At 36.8% G+C, this 15404-nt stretch overlaps 3 protein-coding genes and 1 long non-coding RNA gene across 5 annotated transcripts; 1 reads left to right on the forward strand and 3 right to left on the reverse strand.

Moving 5' to 3' along the window:
- Window positions 1-304: 304 nt before the first annotated feature.
- On the reverse strand, window positions 305-2200 carry LOC110164523 (uncharacterized). The gene is made up of 3 exons (XR_002318903.2): window positions 1957-2200; window positions 1347-1448; window positions 305-905 (listed from the first exon to the last, which is right to left on the reverse strand). It is a non-coding gene; the product is annotated as an uncharacterized LOC110164523 (long non-coding RNA).
- A 1385-nt stretch (window positions 2201-3585) lies between these two features.
- uba3 (ubiquitin-like modifier activating enzyme 3) lies at window positions 3586-8122 on the reverse strand. 2 transcript variants are annotated; one of them, XM_020929563.2, is made up of 18 exons: window positions 8053-8122; window positions 7912-7950; window positions 7161-7284; window positions 6995-7075; window positions 6825-6907; window positions 6661-6741; window positions 6519-6562; window positions 6375-6439; window positions 5905-6060; window positions 5438-5540; window positions 5245-5355; window positions 5115-5168; window positions 5010-5046; window positions 4849-4930; window positions 4663-4763; window positions 4520-4583; window positions 4127-4181; window positions 3586-4043 (listed from the first exon to the last, which is right to left on the reverse strand). In XM_020929563.2, the coding sequence occupies exons 1-18, from the start codon at window positions 8070-8072 to the stop codon at window positions 3955-3957; spliced, it is 1389 nt and encodes a 462-aa protein (XP_020785222.1). In that variant the 5' UTR covers window positions 8073-8122; the 3' UTR covers window positions 3586-3954. The 2 variants fall into 2 exon arrangements, with proteins under 2 accessions (XP_020785222.1, XP_020785223.1); XM_020929564.2 differs by having other exon boundaries at window positions 7889-7950; window positions 8053-8092.
- Window positions 8123-8445: 323 nt separating this feature from the next.
- On the forward strand, window positions 8446-11225 carry LOC110164659 (PRA1 family protein 3-like). Its single transcript, XM_020929744.2, has 3 exons — window positions 8446-8719; window positions 9336-9553; window positions 9994-11225. Exons 1-3 carry the CDS (start codon window positions 8538-8540, stop codon window positions 10167-10169), a joined length of 576 nt encoding a protein of 191 aa, XP_020785403.1. The 5' UTR covers window positions 8446-8537; the 3' UTR covers window positions 10170-11225.
- A 119-nt stretch (window positions 11226-11344) lies between these two features.
- Window positions 11345-14833, reverse strand: lmod3 (leiomodin 3 (fetal)). The gene is made up of 3 exons (XM_020929937.2): window positions 14042-14833; window positions 12265-13845; window positions 11345-11853 (listed from the first exon to the last, which is right to left on the reverse strand). The coding sequence occupies exons 1-3, from the start codon at window positions 14327-14329 to the stop codon at window positions 11806-11808; spliced, it is 1917 nt and encodes a 638-aa protein (XP_020785596.2). The 5' UTR covers window positions 14330-14833; the 3' UTR covers window positions 11345-11805.
- Between the last annotated feature and the right edge of the window lie 571 nt (window positions 14834-15404).

Consider the following 15404-nt stretch of genomic DNA (forward strand, 5'->3'; position numbering starts at 1 on the left):
AAAATGAGTTGAAACTACATTTTCCAAAGTGTAGAAGTCTCATGACTAAAAGTGATAAAGTGAATTTGACACTGATTAAGATTTGATTTTTTTACACTAGTGTATAGTAAAAAACTAATAACTCTATATGGCTATATCTTAACACTTTAAAGTTAACACTTTATAAAGTAAAAATAGTGTAGAGTGTTCTTCATGTTACACTATTCAATAGTAATTTCTTTCTTCACAAAATACAATGTAAATGCTGTGGTCCTTCTAGTTCATAATACAATACAATTTTAAAATAATTAAAATCACCACAAAATTCCATTTCAACTTAACTTGTATTAAAATAATGCACATCATACAAGCAATACAATTTTAAAAAGTAATATGACACAATACTATTTTTGCAAAATCCAACTGACAGCAGGAATTCTCTGTGCCCTCAACGGTTGGTCACAATGATTGTCATTAATTTTTTTAAAGTTGATTTTTCAATGCAAGGAGTTGATGGATGAATCAACATCTTGTTTTGAATGGAATTCAGGCATGCTCATCTCCACAAATGAGAGGAGCATGTCTGACTGTTTGAAACAAGATCTTCTCTCCATTATATAAACATGACAACGTTCACAATAGAGGCAGTCCTGCTCATTATGAAACATTAACATTGCAGAAACTTTTTACCGCAAGAGTCAGTCTTTCACTCTTGGGGTTTCTTTTGACACATCCAACGTCCATGTTGTAGACAGTTCTTTGAATACAGGTGTAAAGTTTGTGAGAGTCTGAGGACCAAGTGCCTTGAAGTGTTCACCAAATTCAGCCAGGTCAACGATGACATAAAAAACCTTTGTCCTTCCCACTTCAGTCACAGGTAGAAAGGCTGTCCAGGCTCAACCGGCAAGAAATGTGCCCATACTGATCTGTAAAATAAAATATAGAATAGAATAAATATAACATATTCAAGTAGCAACCTTACAAAACGGGCTATGCAATATTTAATGAGCCATAAAAATGTAAAACTAAATATGTAGTAAATATATTATGGTGCATATATCATTATTTCTTTGTTCCTATTAAGCAGGTTATTCTGTTGCATGAGCTGTTTGTTTTTGTATACAGGAACCATTCAAATAAATAACTTAACGGGTAATTTGAAAAAAATAAAGCCCCTTAGAAAAGATTATTTTTAAATGCAAGACCCACAAGAAACAAAACACCTAAATGCCATTAATCAAGAAAATAGAATGAGATTGAGGCAAAAATTACAACTACTTAGCACATATATAAAATGCAATTAGTCAATTACGAAATTATTGGTGAGGTTACATTTCAGTTCTACATTTAAACATTTCATGACATACCTGCAAGTCTCTGAGGAGATGGTTAATGGCTTGAGCCTTCATCTTTCCACTGTAGCGTTTAAGAGTTGGGGATGCATGTGAACCAGCAGTAAGACACTCACTCTAAAGAAAATACAAAAAAAAGAATGTATCATTACTCTTTTTGACTAAAGGTCAATAGCATGTTAAGATATTGTATTGGGTAAGACATCATACTTGAAGATATTTTATTTTTTACAGAATACTACTAAACTTTTGATTCAAATAATTTTAATAATTCTCCACTTGATACAATATCCTACCTCAACACAGTACACAAAAGTGTGCATGTTTATATGCTATTAAAAGAAATGTGTATACAGCGAATGAATGCAGCCCCAAAGTGTGAAAAACACCATGAAAACTCGGAAGAGCTAAGCTAACGAATGCTAAGCTAACGAATGCTATCCTGCCATTTACTTCAGTATAGACCGGGGGTCCGTGTCGCGGCCATTAGATTTTCGTTTGGAAATGGGGAATCAGTACCGGGTGCAGGCAGAGATAGGGCCGTGTGAGGGCGTCTGGATCAGGGCTACGTGAGATCGTGAACTCGTCTCGAGAACACACGGAGTAGAGGCAGAGCGGGACTCACCTGGTTTAGGCGTATGCGGGTGTCGGGTTAGACCTGGTCAAATGCGGGTTTAGTCCTTGTTTAGAGACGATTCCACTTCCTTTGAAGCCCAGTCCACTCCAGGTTACGGAGCGTATACCGCGTCCTCGTTGCCCGTGATGTACAGCCCGCAGAAACACCGGCAATACCGACAGCTCCCCTCAGAGAGTCTGCTGCAGTGTAGCCGCTGAGAGTCCTCTCCAGTCCCGCTTAAAGGCAGCGCGCCGCTGCGCAGTAACCCGGTGAAGAGCATCACGGACACTTGTCACGGGGCTTTCAGGGCTGCTCTACGACAAAAACACGGACAGGAGGCAAATAGATTTTCGGCTTACAACAAAGTGTTACGATTTTGAATTTCCCATTTAAATACGACAATCGAATGCAATGTGAATGTACAGTGCCCCGCGTGCACTTAAAAAATAAATAAATTATCCAAGTATCAAAATCATCAGTGGAACATTATTCACTCTAAATAAAGGCTAAGTGCTAAGTAACAGTTAATGCTAGCACAATGTTACGGTCAGACATTTGTACAATATACAGTGAAATAGCTCATAAATATCTCATAAATACCTCATAAATGTCCTAACTCATAGCGTTACATACACTGAGTGTAGGGCAGGTGTCAGTAGCATTACACTGACCTCATGTATTATGACCTCATACATTTACGTGAGTCATTATTTACAGATATTGTACTTTCTTCCCATTGTGAAAATACCAGACATGAGTACTATTTCATGTTTTATCCTTGTAATTGCATTAACTTTAAACGACAAATCAGATGTTTCGTCCAATTACTTTTAACTTAAGTTACTTGAGGAGTAGTTTCCCCGCATACTTATACTCTTAGCTACTTAACACATTTTTTTTGGATTTCTACCTTTTACGTAGACTTGAGAAACATTTTTGAAGTAACGTTACTCTTAATTTAGTACAATTTGTGGCTTTTTTTTTTTTTTTTTACCAATTTTCATGGACATTAGTGACGGCAACATTGACTGTCACAGGTAAGTTAGTTAGCTTACTACTACTAGCATTAGACCAAATAAATTTAGTATTTTTATGAATTAAATTAACTGCAGATTGTCCTAAAAAGGTAAAGTAACCTGACCATGTGAGAGCTTAGGTGGTTGGACTTGAGGCTCGCTGAGTTCAGTCCTGCTGTTGAAACATATCTGAATTTTCTTCACTTTACTCACTTAAACAACACCAACACTGTGAATTTAACACTTTTGAATTTGCTGTGTAGTGTCTTAATCACTTTGTAAAAACGCATGGACACAGAACACATGCTCCATTCTGTATACACACACGCACGCACAGTTTCTAACTCTTACTGCGTATGAAATCTGTAAATAACCAAATAATTGGATTTTCAACAGTAATATGCAAACAAGACTGTAAAAAAGGTATTTACGTCTTATTCAACTGAAAACATGTAAAATCGTTAAAATCCTCAATCTTAAGTAGTTCTGACCAAGCCTAATTGAAGATATGGAAACAGGCAATGAGGGTTTGGGTCAAATGCAGTGGACAAATTCCAGTGTGCATCATATTATCTATCTACTGTGCTATACTTTTTTGTGAAGTGCAACCAGCAAAACAGTGTAACTTAACATGAGCAGTTTTATTTCAATGCACTTTATCCAGTCATATTTGTATTGTGACTATACAAAGGCAAGCAACACAGCTGCATTTGCAAATACAGAAATGTGATGTCTAAAGCATATATGTCCATAATAAGAGCTTTATTATAACAGAACACATCACTGCTTATGTGACTGACAGGAAAATCTGCTTAAAATACACAATACAAACTAAATACTAATAGAAAAACAGAGTGATTACTGTTCTCCAGTATGAGACAACACAAGAGTTTTAACGCCTTATTTACATCATTGCTTTAAATAGACTACTCTAAAGACAGGGTAAAGTTTCTTTGAGAGATCAGTGCTTTGAAGAGAAATAATAAAGTTATCAAGCAATGAAGTTCAGCTTGAATAAAACAGTCTGGGGTGTAGTAACATCAGCCACAGCAAGCTCCTGCCCATCAGACAATCCCAGCTCTGAAAGATAAAAGATATCATCATCATCATCATCAGTTTGCAGTTAAAAATATGATTTTCCGCTTGCCATTTCAGACACTTACCTTTTAATGTCTTGCACAAGTTTGGCCTAGTGCGCTCCTCGATCGACTTAACAGACTAAAAAGAAAAAAAAGTACAATATTTAACATTTGGTAGAATTCTGGTAACTAAGGGAAGGAATAGTAGCACTTTACAGCACAGTAATGTCATGATAATGGAATGGAAATAGCATAACATTTTTTTTAAGTATATAGTGTAACTACATTGTAATCATGATGGTAATGTGATCAATCAATAATTCTATGTTATTTGATGGTTATAAATAATCATAAACATAATTCAAGTTTAAACCCTAACCCTGAAGAATACTATGCATCCCAGTTATCATGGCCTTTCCATGCCATGACTGTGCTATATTATAAAGGGCAACTGAAATACAAATAAATTACAATCACCTGCAAATATAGTGTCTTATTCTTTCCTTCAAGAGTTGTGGTAATAGCAGGTGACTTCATTTGCCTAGAAAAATATAGAAATGTGTTTTACTTTAGTTAAAAGCAAAACCTTGCAAGATTGCGGTCAAGACTTGAGTACTTACAAAGAGGAATTCTCAGTTAAATACTCCAAAACTTCTTGTAATTTAGCAGATGGAGGGAACTGGAGATCTTGAGGCACCTGGCTACAAGCTGAACAATTGTCCTAAAAAGAAGAAAAACACAAGATAATCAGAAAAATATTAAAGCATAAAAATCAAACCACAATTATTGTAAAAGCTATCACCCACCTTTCGCTCTGCTTCAAAGGTGTATGTGTAAAGCCCGTCCACATCATTAAAGACCATGTAATTATTTAAAGGAATATATGCACTGTGGAAGAAGGAAAAAGTCGTAATGATATGCCTACCAGGTTGCAAGGTTAAATATTACATTAAAATTTCAACCAAACCTTGAAGCAATTTTAAAAACTTCTGTGGCACAGGCAGCTTTAAATAAAATAGAATAATTAGAAGAGAATAAGCAGAAAAATGATATGAATAAAAATATATCTTACCAGCAATAACAGCATTTGTTGAGGCCACAGCGGGGATGATCCTCTTCACCACACCTGTCAATGTTGATGTTTATTTTAGTTATGTAGCACATTTATAGGTCATTATTATGATATTTATTTGTGTCCTCACCTTGAGTTAGTCTGTATGTCACACCAGTGATGTTGAACTGCGCAGCTCTTTCCAGGGATTTTGCAAACACCCACTGAATATGCTCAGGATTGTCTCCATCTAAGCTGGTCTCTATGAAGAGTTGGAAAAATGTTGGGAAATTGAGACTTCTGAAACATTTCACATATTAAACATGTAAAATCAATAAACTCACCACCAAATGGTTTTTCTTTAGGCCACTGTAGAACTCTGGCATATTCAATACAGTGCTCTGGTAACCTTGGCATTGAGGCAATTGTACACATGGGAAAATTGATCTGTGAACAATAAGATCAAAAACAAATTATAGTTTTTAAAACCAAGGAAACTGGTAAATCAGACTATGAATGCTATTTGAGTTATTCAGTCATTGCATCAGAATGCAAGATGATGACTTTGATTTGGCAATTTTGATTTGTTTTCTTTTATTGAATACTGATTATACATTTCTATTAGATAGGGATGGGACAAAATCTTACAAAGCTCACAGGCCATAAGATTTTGTCCCTCTTTTTTAATTTATATTTTCAAGTTTGCTACCAACTGGCAATCATTACAGGTCAGGTTATATTTGACAGCTGAAGAGGGCACAGATCATAAAAATTGGACTTTAGGTTATTTATTACGAATTCTCAGTAATACCTGTGGTGGATACAGCTCCAGTGTGCAGTCGATACACGCAGTCATGCCAGGCAAAATAACTCGTGCATTTCCTTTAAAGCCCTCCGTCCCTCCATCGATGAGAGGAATAATAGAGCTGGGATCAAGAACGCCATCGTCATAGCTCAAGAGAGAGATCTGTACAGAGGAGAATATCATGTTTTTTGGCACTGAAAGATACATTTTACATACAAAACTGAAAAAGCGTAGGCACTCAAAAAGTACAAAATAATTAAAAGCCTTTAATACTACATGGCAGATAAAGTGAAAATGATGCCAACACATTTCAGCCCTTTGGCCTTCATCATCATTTTTCAACTCTGTATTTGAGACTGGTCCCTACACTGAAGAGCACCAAAAGAACAATTTTGCACAACCTCTATACCTCCAAGTAGCACTGCTGCCCTCTAAAACTTTATATTTTTACATAGTTTAAAACAGCTGATTCTTACCAGCATGCCATTCATCCAGCGCCTTGCAATAACAGAGTCCAATCCACAGACAATAATATGGAACTCTAAAAAATAATGTAACTTTTTAAATTTACCCGCAAGTACAATTATTTAGCGCTGAAAGCTAATTATAATGTTACTTACGTCTGTAAAATGACTCATCAAAATCCTGTATCTTTTTGAAATGACTATACATATAGTTAAGGAAAATCATATGAAAATAAAATTCAACTGTTAAAATAAGGACAAAAAAGATAATATCAGAAGCACAGATATTGAAGGATACGGTACAACTTCACATCCAGGAACACGGTTGTTAATAAATTCAGCTGCCACATCTGCCTTTGGTCGACCTACATCTTTGGGCCTGTTAAAATGTGCATCGTTTGTAAGAATAACGATATGGACAAATAATAACAAAACAAGCTAAATGATAGAACAAATTTATACCTAAAGAGGAACTGCCTGTTGAGGTTGGATACATCAATCGTGTCCATATCAACTACATGAATAAGACGGAATCCAGACAGTGCCTAAAGACAATAATAAAAAGATCATTTTAAATGCTCACTGAGCAATATATATATAGTTATTATGAGTTCATATTAAAAAAAGAGTACCAGATTTTTTAGAAGTTCACATCCAAGTCCTCCGGCACCAATAACCAAGATCTTGCATGTCTCTAACAAGAACTGTAGGGACTAAATAATTCAAAACAAGTTAGAAACATTATTATGTCACTATGATGCTCGATGTAAAAAATAATAGTCATATGTCTTAATTTACCTCAGTGCTTGGCTCAAAGTCTGGATGGTTGAATGGGCCAGGTCTTTCCAAAAACTTCTTGACATGATTCCACCTCCCATCCCAGTCGCAAGAAACATCACTGTGTCCACCATCAACAGCCATTCTAGAGGCAAACCAGAACAGGATACAATGAACTTGTATTTAAATATTCCCCTACATACTCGCACTAGTTGCACTGGACATGGGTATTGTGTGTATATGCTATGATTAAACTAGCTCGAAATCAGGTTTAAAATGCATTGGGTCAGCACCAAGATTAAAACAGGACCAAAATAGTCTAAACAAGAATTGGTCACGAAAAAATTTTGAATCGGGTCAAACCCAGGTCAGGATTATAACAAACCATGATTAAGCCAGATCTGATTATGTTGTACTTCAATATTTACAAATATGTCAAACCATGGTCAGCAGCTAGTTACAGTACAATATTATAGTTTATAATCGTATAACTAATGCGTTTGATATAACATGCACACATCATCTGCAAAGCACTATTTATCGGGCAACAGAGCCAAAGCCAAGCCAAACAGATAGAGCTAATAGATCTAGGTGAATAGGACTTTGTATGCAAGTGAGCAGTGTATTAGCAAATGAACTAAATACATCGAAAACTGGGCTAATAACATCAGATTTCGCTAAATGAATGGTTTATCTTGTATGTCTCCTGGCCCAGCAGTCGCAACGCAAACCTGCTGCCAGTCAGAGACCTTTATTTAGCATCAGCACTAACTTCTCAGTCAGGTCCTCTATTCTCCGTCTTTTCTTCTCCCTGCAAGTGACAAGTAAGGTAAACATCAGCATGCTTTGTTTCTTATACATTAGGATGGCGATTAGTGACGGTAAATTGTATTTTTCTTATAAATTCACTTACGGCTCCTCGGCATCCGCCATACTTTCACGGTCCCATGTCCTCGATAGGCGACTGTTTCCGGGTATTGCATTTAGTCTTCAATTCATACTCAAAATAAAATCCTAGTAATTTTCAGCACTTTTACATTTTTTTCTTTATTTTACAAAATTATATGCTTCTTTTTCTTTTCTTTTTTTTTTTTTTTTTTTTTTTTAATAAATATTACAAGCATAAAGTACCAGTGTCATTTTACTTAAAATGTACATTATTTTTCAAAACAAATATATTGGAGTTATTTTAAGCAATTAATCACATCATGCATTTTTACAAGTTAGTTAATTTTATTACTTAAATTTTGAAAATACGCAAAAATAACGCAATCTCGATCCAAATCTCGCGATAACGTTAGCATCCTCACTGCTAGCCTAGCTTGTCAGCTGATCTGTCAAAATATTTCGCAGCAGCAGTAACAGAGCGTGCGTGTAGAGTTTGTACATGCTACAGCCATGGCAGGAAACATGGAGCTTGCGCCTCTCAGACCGTGGGATGACTTTTTCCCCGGGACCGATCGCTTTGCCAAACCCGAGTTTTCAGATTTGACCAAATGGAACAACCGAGTTATCAGTAATTTAATGTACTACCAGACCAATTACTTCGCCGCGGCCGTGGTGGTGTTCCTCATCGTGGGGTAAGTTGGGCAGAGCATCGCCGGGCATTGTTCACAGGCTGCATACCTTTTGATCCACACCCATAAGAGCATGCTATTTTTGTAGCTCAGAATGTAATCCACTGACAGTTACCGTGTTATAGCCCCTATAGCCTAAAGATCCAACTATGTGTACTATTGTCTTAGATAGTATACATCTTAATGAGGCCAATATTGTGATAGTAATTTGGTCTTTTGATCTAAACATGTTTATTAATATCTGTTATCTTTTAGCTATCCCTTCTTAAGCGATTCACATAGTTAATCGTGTCACTGCTACTTCACCAACCACCAGTGATCTTAAATATCCCCATATATTGTTGTGCCATGCCATAATCACTGTGTAGTTTTCAAAGGCTTCTAGATTGTATCATGGTTTATGACCTGAGAATTATAGCCTAGAGCTTAAGCCTCAACGCACAAATTTTCCAGGATGTTGGTGTTTTTGGCAACCAGCAGGTGCTGCTATTTCACAATAGTACATAGTATATTTTTATTATATTCCTTGGACCTTTTTAATTTTTTAACAATTATGGCAGTCCTGACTTCTTTAATTACACTTTTACTAAGATGTTATTTATTTTTGTGTTATTCCCAGTTTTCTGAACCCATTGGGCATGTTTTTGGGAGGAGCAGTGGTGGCTCTGGTCTTTGCTGGGTCAGTTTGGGCTGGAGAGAACAAGTCCTTCATCAAAAACTTCAAAAAGAAGAACCCCACTCTTTTTGTGCTGGCAGTGATGGTCACCAGCTACTTTGTGCTTTCTCTGTTTGGCGGAGTCCTTGTGTTCATCTTTGGAATCACATTTCCTCTGCTGTGTAAGTTACATACAGCATAAGTTAAACTTGTTAGTATACTATAGTTAAAGCAGCTGATCATCAAAGTTTAGTTTTATATAAAAGTTCTTAATTGACAATACTTGCTAAGTTAAATGACAATACACTCTTTAACTCACTCATTAACATCTAAAGACCAATGATATTACAGATTTAACAGCAAATTCTAATACAATGCATTAAAAATAGAAGGCAGGGCTGGAGCCAAAGAGACAGGTTCAGTGGTTCCCCAGGGCACTGTGTTGATGCGTTGCTATGGCTTGTTGATCCAGCCTGAACTACTTTTACTGCTTGATGTCATCCCAACACTATGTGCCCACCAGACATGGGGATAAAATCAGATGGAATAAAAGATTTGGCGACACTTTACATTTCAGCAGGTTATAATATATCGCTTTGGTTTTTGATTTATGTTTTTATAGTAATTCTAATCCACGCATCACTGAGACTACGTAACATGAAGAACCGCCTGGAGAACAAGATTGAGGGAGTGGGTCTGAAGAAGACACCGATGGGCATCATCATGGACCTCCTGGACCAGCAGGAGGAGAGGATGAACAAGATTCAAGATTTCATTGAGGGAAAACTCAAGGAATAAGGCAAAGGGGAGGTGTCAGACCAAACATGGAATTACTTTAGCATATTCTCACATGTCTCTCCTGACCAGTTAAATTCTGGTTATCAGCCAATATTGTATTGTAGTTGTTTGTATGAGCGTGACAAAGGGATGCTTTTATTTCTGCAAAATGACTGACATATCATGAAGTGATTAGATTGTAGTTCTCATAGCTTAGGTTTAAAATATATGTTTTGCCAAAAATAGAGTTACTTATTATATTTTGATGTTTATATTCCTTCATACATTCTTTTTGCTTTATATTTTGTGTTGGCACTCCCTAGCTAAAAGCTAAGTTTACTTCTCATGATAAATTTGCACAATTTTCTTCTGGAAATAATGTAAAATGCAATGAGCAGTGCTTCAGTTGGGGTTCAGCATTTCTCTAATAACTATCTGTCTCCTATAGAAGCAATGCAACAACAGAAGCAAGTAAACCACAGGTTAGGTAAAAATGTTTACCTAGACACTAAACACATTCATTTTTAGGTCTCTTCATTTTGCTACCTCACAATCATACATTATTTAATCTGGCATTTAACTACATATTTTAGAAAAATATTGCCACCTACAATTAACTTATGACACATTCTATTGTGGCAAGATTTCATCCACTAAGTGTTCACACTGTCCAGGCTGGCCCGAGTGTAGCCCTTACTGACCACAGCTATGCAATATGAAAATGAATGGCAAGTGCAGCTTTATGGTTTGTATATTACATAATTACTTTGTGTCTTTATTCAAAGTAATGCATGCTGACTATGTATACTGACTGGTTGCAAGATATTTCCAAATCTGACCACAAAAACCCCAGTATTGTTTTATATGATTCTATAAACAAATAAAAGCTTTATTATAGACTGCTGCCCTAAAAACAATTTGGTAACAACAGAATTTTGCACCACCACATTAACTGCAATTGAAGTATGTTACTGTATAATTCACATGCATAATGTTTATTTATATGTGTATTTTTTTCATCCAGAACTGGAAATTATACATGTCTGCTCCCATGATAATAAATTGGTTTGGAGTATATTTCGTTTGTGTACATTGTTCTATTTAGAGTCCAACAACTGTGACTTATTTAAACAAAAGGTCAACTAATGATGACTAAGTATGTAATGTAATGTAATTGCCAAAACTATTCATTTGTTACACCCATTTGTATAAAATAAACATTTTATCTATCTAGAATCTATGGGAACTACATAGATTCTTTTGAGACATTAGTGCCACAGGTTTTTTAAATGTAACTCCCGTATAGTGAAATATCACTTACTGCCTCTAGTCACAGTACAGTTCTTTATCTGTTAATGTTTATCAAAAAAGCAAACTATTGGTTATACCACTTTATTGTTCAGGTTGTGGGGGCACCCTAGTATACTTTCTTAATGAGAAACACACTGCTTATCTTGTGTAGGTGAATGAACCAGCACGACCTTGAACAAAAGAAAAGAAAAAAAAACTACCTTTAAAATAAATAGCAAGACATCCTGCAGTGTTATACCTATACATGCTGAGTGACAGAGATGAACAAGTTGGGTGTGTGGGTACATAGTAACAGCTTTACTGGCTTGACACATCGAAAGTGAATACATAATTAACAGATCAAGCCTTAAATGAGACTTGTTTCACTTGATTCCAGCGCTTTAGGGAGTGGCACCTACAAGCAGAAGCAAAGACAGCTGCGTCATAATTTGAATCACAGTCAAAAGTACATATTTATTACATAACTTTTTAAAATTTAAAGGTGTGTTGTGCAACTGCTATGATGGAGGGTGTGTCAGCTGCTTGTCTTAAAGAGGATGTTACTGCTTATCCTGAAATGCTTCACAGTATGGCTATAAACTTGTCTATCTCCATGGAGACAAACAGGGAACACCATTAGGCCAAGTTGCAGGTCAGATCGAGGAGAACCCTGCTCACAGTAAGAATGCAAGTTTTGAGCAATAAATATAATCTGTATATAAGATAGATTCAATGCCATATGGTGGAATATTCCAGGGATAAGCAGCTGGCAGACTCCCCCATCTGAAAAGTTACACAATGCACCTTTAAACCATATTCTACTTACAGATTTGAGGTAAGCCACGTTGCTCTGCTTGATCTGGTTTAGAAGCATGTCTCTTGGAGTGACATCAACTTTTGGGGGCACTCTTCTGCGTGGGACTGGTTTCAAAGTCTTTATAAGAGCTCCCAGGTTTGGTTTTTCATCTGTTGCCGCTTCGCCTCCTGTATCTTTCACTCTGGGGGTCTTCTTCAGCTGAAAACTTGCCTTATTATCTGACCTCTCTCGGGGGTCTATGTCTAAAAAGGGATCCCTCTTCTTGGGCGTTCTCTTCAGTTGGACATCCTTTAAAGGGTTTTTCTGTGCTGGTTCTTGTTTGGCTTTGGGAATGCTGTTGTGGTTAAGCTGCTTTTGGGGCACATTTTCAGCCTGTTTATTTAATTCAGTAATAGCCTCCAATGGTGGAATCACCCCATGTTCTTGTAACACCTCTATTGGGTACCCCAGCATTTGTAGTAGACCAGGTGGTAGGTTAAGACTGTTTTCATACATTTGCAGCATATCTTTTTGCTCTTTTAACTGCTGTTGTTTCTGTTCCTCCTTTCTCAGCTGCCTCTGCCTATCTAGATTCCTCGTCAGGATATTTGTCACCACCATTCTTGGACCAGGCTGTTCAAAGTGGTAGCCCATCTTCAGTAATGTGTTATTGGCCTTGAGCAAGCGGGAGATCTCCATTTCTGCATGATGACCCAGCATATGTCTTTGGTTATGGAAACGCAATTCTGTCAGCGTCTCATTGAATTGAAGGCAGCGGATTATAGCTACAATTCCTTTCCCAGTAATGAAATTTGACTCAATGTTGAGTGTTGTGATGCTGCGGTTTTCTCTCAACATATTTGCAATTTGGAAGGCAATGTTTTCATCGACTCCAGTGTTAGCTATACTGAAAGTTTTCACATGCTTGTTCTTCTTTAGGGCGTTGACGTAATCTATAAGCATCTCTTTAGGAATGTTTTCAATGTTGTTCAGGTTGACCTCAGTCACAGATGGGTTGTTATTGCGGATTTTGTCGAGAGTGGAGTCCAAGTTTGTCTCATTACCTGATGGTCTTGAAGTCATCTTTATATTTCCAAGTGCTAGCTGTGGAATTTTTAATTTGTTGATTTTCTTTTCTTCTTTCGGAGGTGGTTTGTAAGTGGATTCCTTCTCTTCATCAGCAGGTGAAGGCGAGTCTGCACCTTTGACCTCTTCTTGTGCTTGTTGTTTACTGTCTTCCGAGTTTGAAATCTCAGTTTGAATTGTTGGTTCTTCTGGAGGCTTTTTTTCTGTATCTTCTGTACTTTGGATGACATCTTTGCTCTTTTCAATTACCTTTTTACTGTCAATCTCTTCCTCTTCTTTTATAACATCTGTTGTGGTATTTGCTTGCTCTGTTTTGATAACTGGCTTCTCAGTCTCTTCGAGTTTTGGGTGCGTTTCTTCAACTTCTTCAACAATTTCCTCAATAATCTCTTCAATAATCTCTTCTGTGCCATCGCCGTTTGTACCCTCTTCTGTTATTACTTCCTCTATCACTTCATACACAATGTCCACATTATCATCTATTTTTTCTTGTTCTTTCTTCTCAGCCTCATCCCTTAGAATTTTCTGACAACAAAAACAGAATTGTCAGAGTTGAATTACACTATAAAACAAGCTTTAAAAGAACTTCAGAATGAAAGGTTTTTGGTCTAACACCTCAAAGAACACTTTCAATAGGGAAAAAAATACTGACAAAACGTTCCGAGCATTTTATCATTTTAATTATATTTTTGGATAATAAAGTACATTAATGTTGTCTTACCTCACTTGGTAGCAAAGTGGCAGGCACTCTCTCCTCCTCAAGCATGCGTTTTGATTCTTTCTCCCAGTATAAGTAATCAACAAGCGAGCGGTGATCAAATGTTCCTGTTGGTGGTTTTTCTGTCTGGTCTTTTTGCCTTTGTCCCACTGGTACACTTTCATCAGGAGCAATGATAACGTCCATTTCACTTTGAAGCTCCTTTAGCTCCTCTGGTGACAGCATAGCAAGGAGCTCATCTTCGTCAATATCTTCCTCATTTAAATCCTCAATTTCTTCTATCTTAGACATTTTAGGCCTTTAGTTTTTGACAACACCAAGTAGAGATCTTAAGTGTGGTTCAGAGAAGCGCAAACTGGCTGGTTCAACTGAGTGGGGTCTGTCTCTTTCGCATGTGGAAGCTATAATTAACGCTGGTGAATTGCATGGAAGATATTTAAGGCACAGTCTAGGGGGGAAATACATGCTAACATTCTTTTTTCAGTGCCTTGCTCCCAGCTGGCCTGATCGTCAGAATGGTTAGGGGTGACAGTTGCTTCAGGCACAGAAAAGCGCTGATTGACAGGAGCAGGTGCAATGAGAGGGACGGGGAGAAAGGGAGAGATGGAGAGCTGGAGAGCTGGGGGGTATACAGGCTAGACAGTGCACAGAGCTCCTCCCACTTTTCCAGTGTTTCTGAGAATTCCAAGGTCTCAGATGGCATCATAATAACATTGTATAATCCTAGTGTTTGACAGCAATGGGGGCAAGCAAAATTGCGATTGATAATAGTGACAATAGTTTTGGGGAACCATTAGACAGACAGAGTGCTGCAAAAAATAAATAAATAAGTCAAATACATGTGACAAATAACAACATTGTAGAGAGCTCATAGTGCAAGTTTGAGGTGATGCAAAAAAAGGTAGAATGGATTCTTAATTTGACAAAAATGCAGATATTTTGTCTTGGATTATCTCTAATTCGTATCCACAGTAAACAGCATCTGGAACTAGGCCTGTCACCATAACAAATTTTGAAGTCTGATCTATTGCTGAAGTAAATATAGAAGATAAACAATGATATCTTGCCAAACAAAAAAACAAAAAAAAAGAGCTGTAATAAATAAATAACAGAATGAAACAGAAACAGAAAAAACACTTTAGTAGTTAGTTTGTATCTAAAATGAGCTATAGAAGTTAATAATTCAACCTTTTACACCTCAAATTTCCTAACATTTCTGACTACAAAGAAAAGGTACACACAATAAATAGTGACCCCAAAAAATTATGGTTCCATCTATCATGTATTGAATAATAAGCTGATATAGTAGTTACCATGACAAAGTTTTTTCAAGCCCAAGTGCCATTATCTTTTTCAGTCTAGCAGG

The sequence above is a fragment of the Boleophthalmus pectinirostris genome, unplaced genomic scaffold (assembly GCF_026225935.1).
Source record: "Boleophthalmus pectinirostris isolate CB_2022bp ecotype Guang Dong unplaced genomic scaffold, ASM2622593v1 HiC_scaffold_8, whole genome shotgun sequence".
In the NCBI taxonomy this organism is placed as follows: Eukaryota; Metazoa; Chordata; class Actinopteri; order Gobiiformes; family Gobiidae; genus Boleophthalmus; species Boleophthalmus pectinirostris.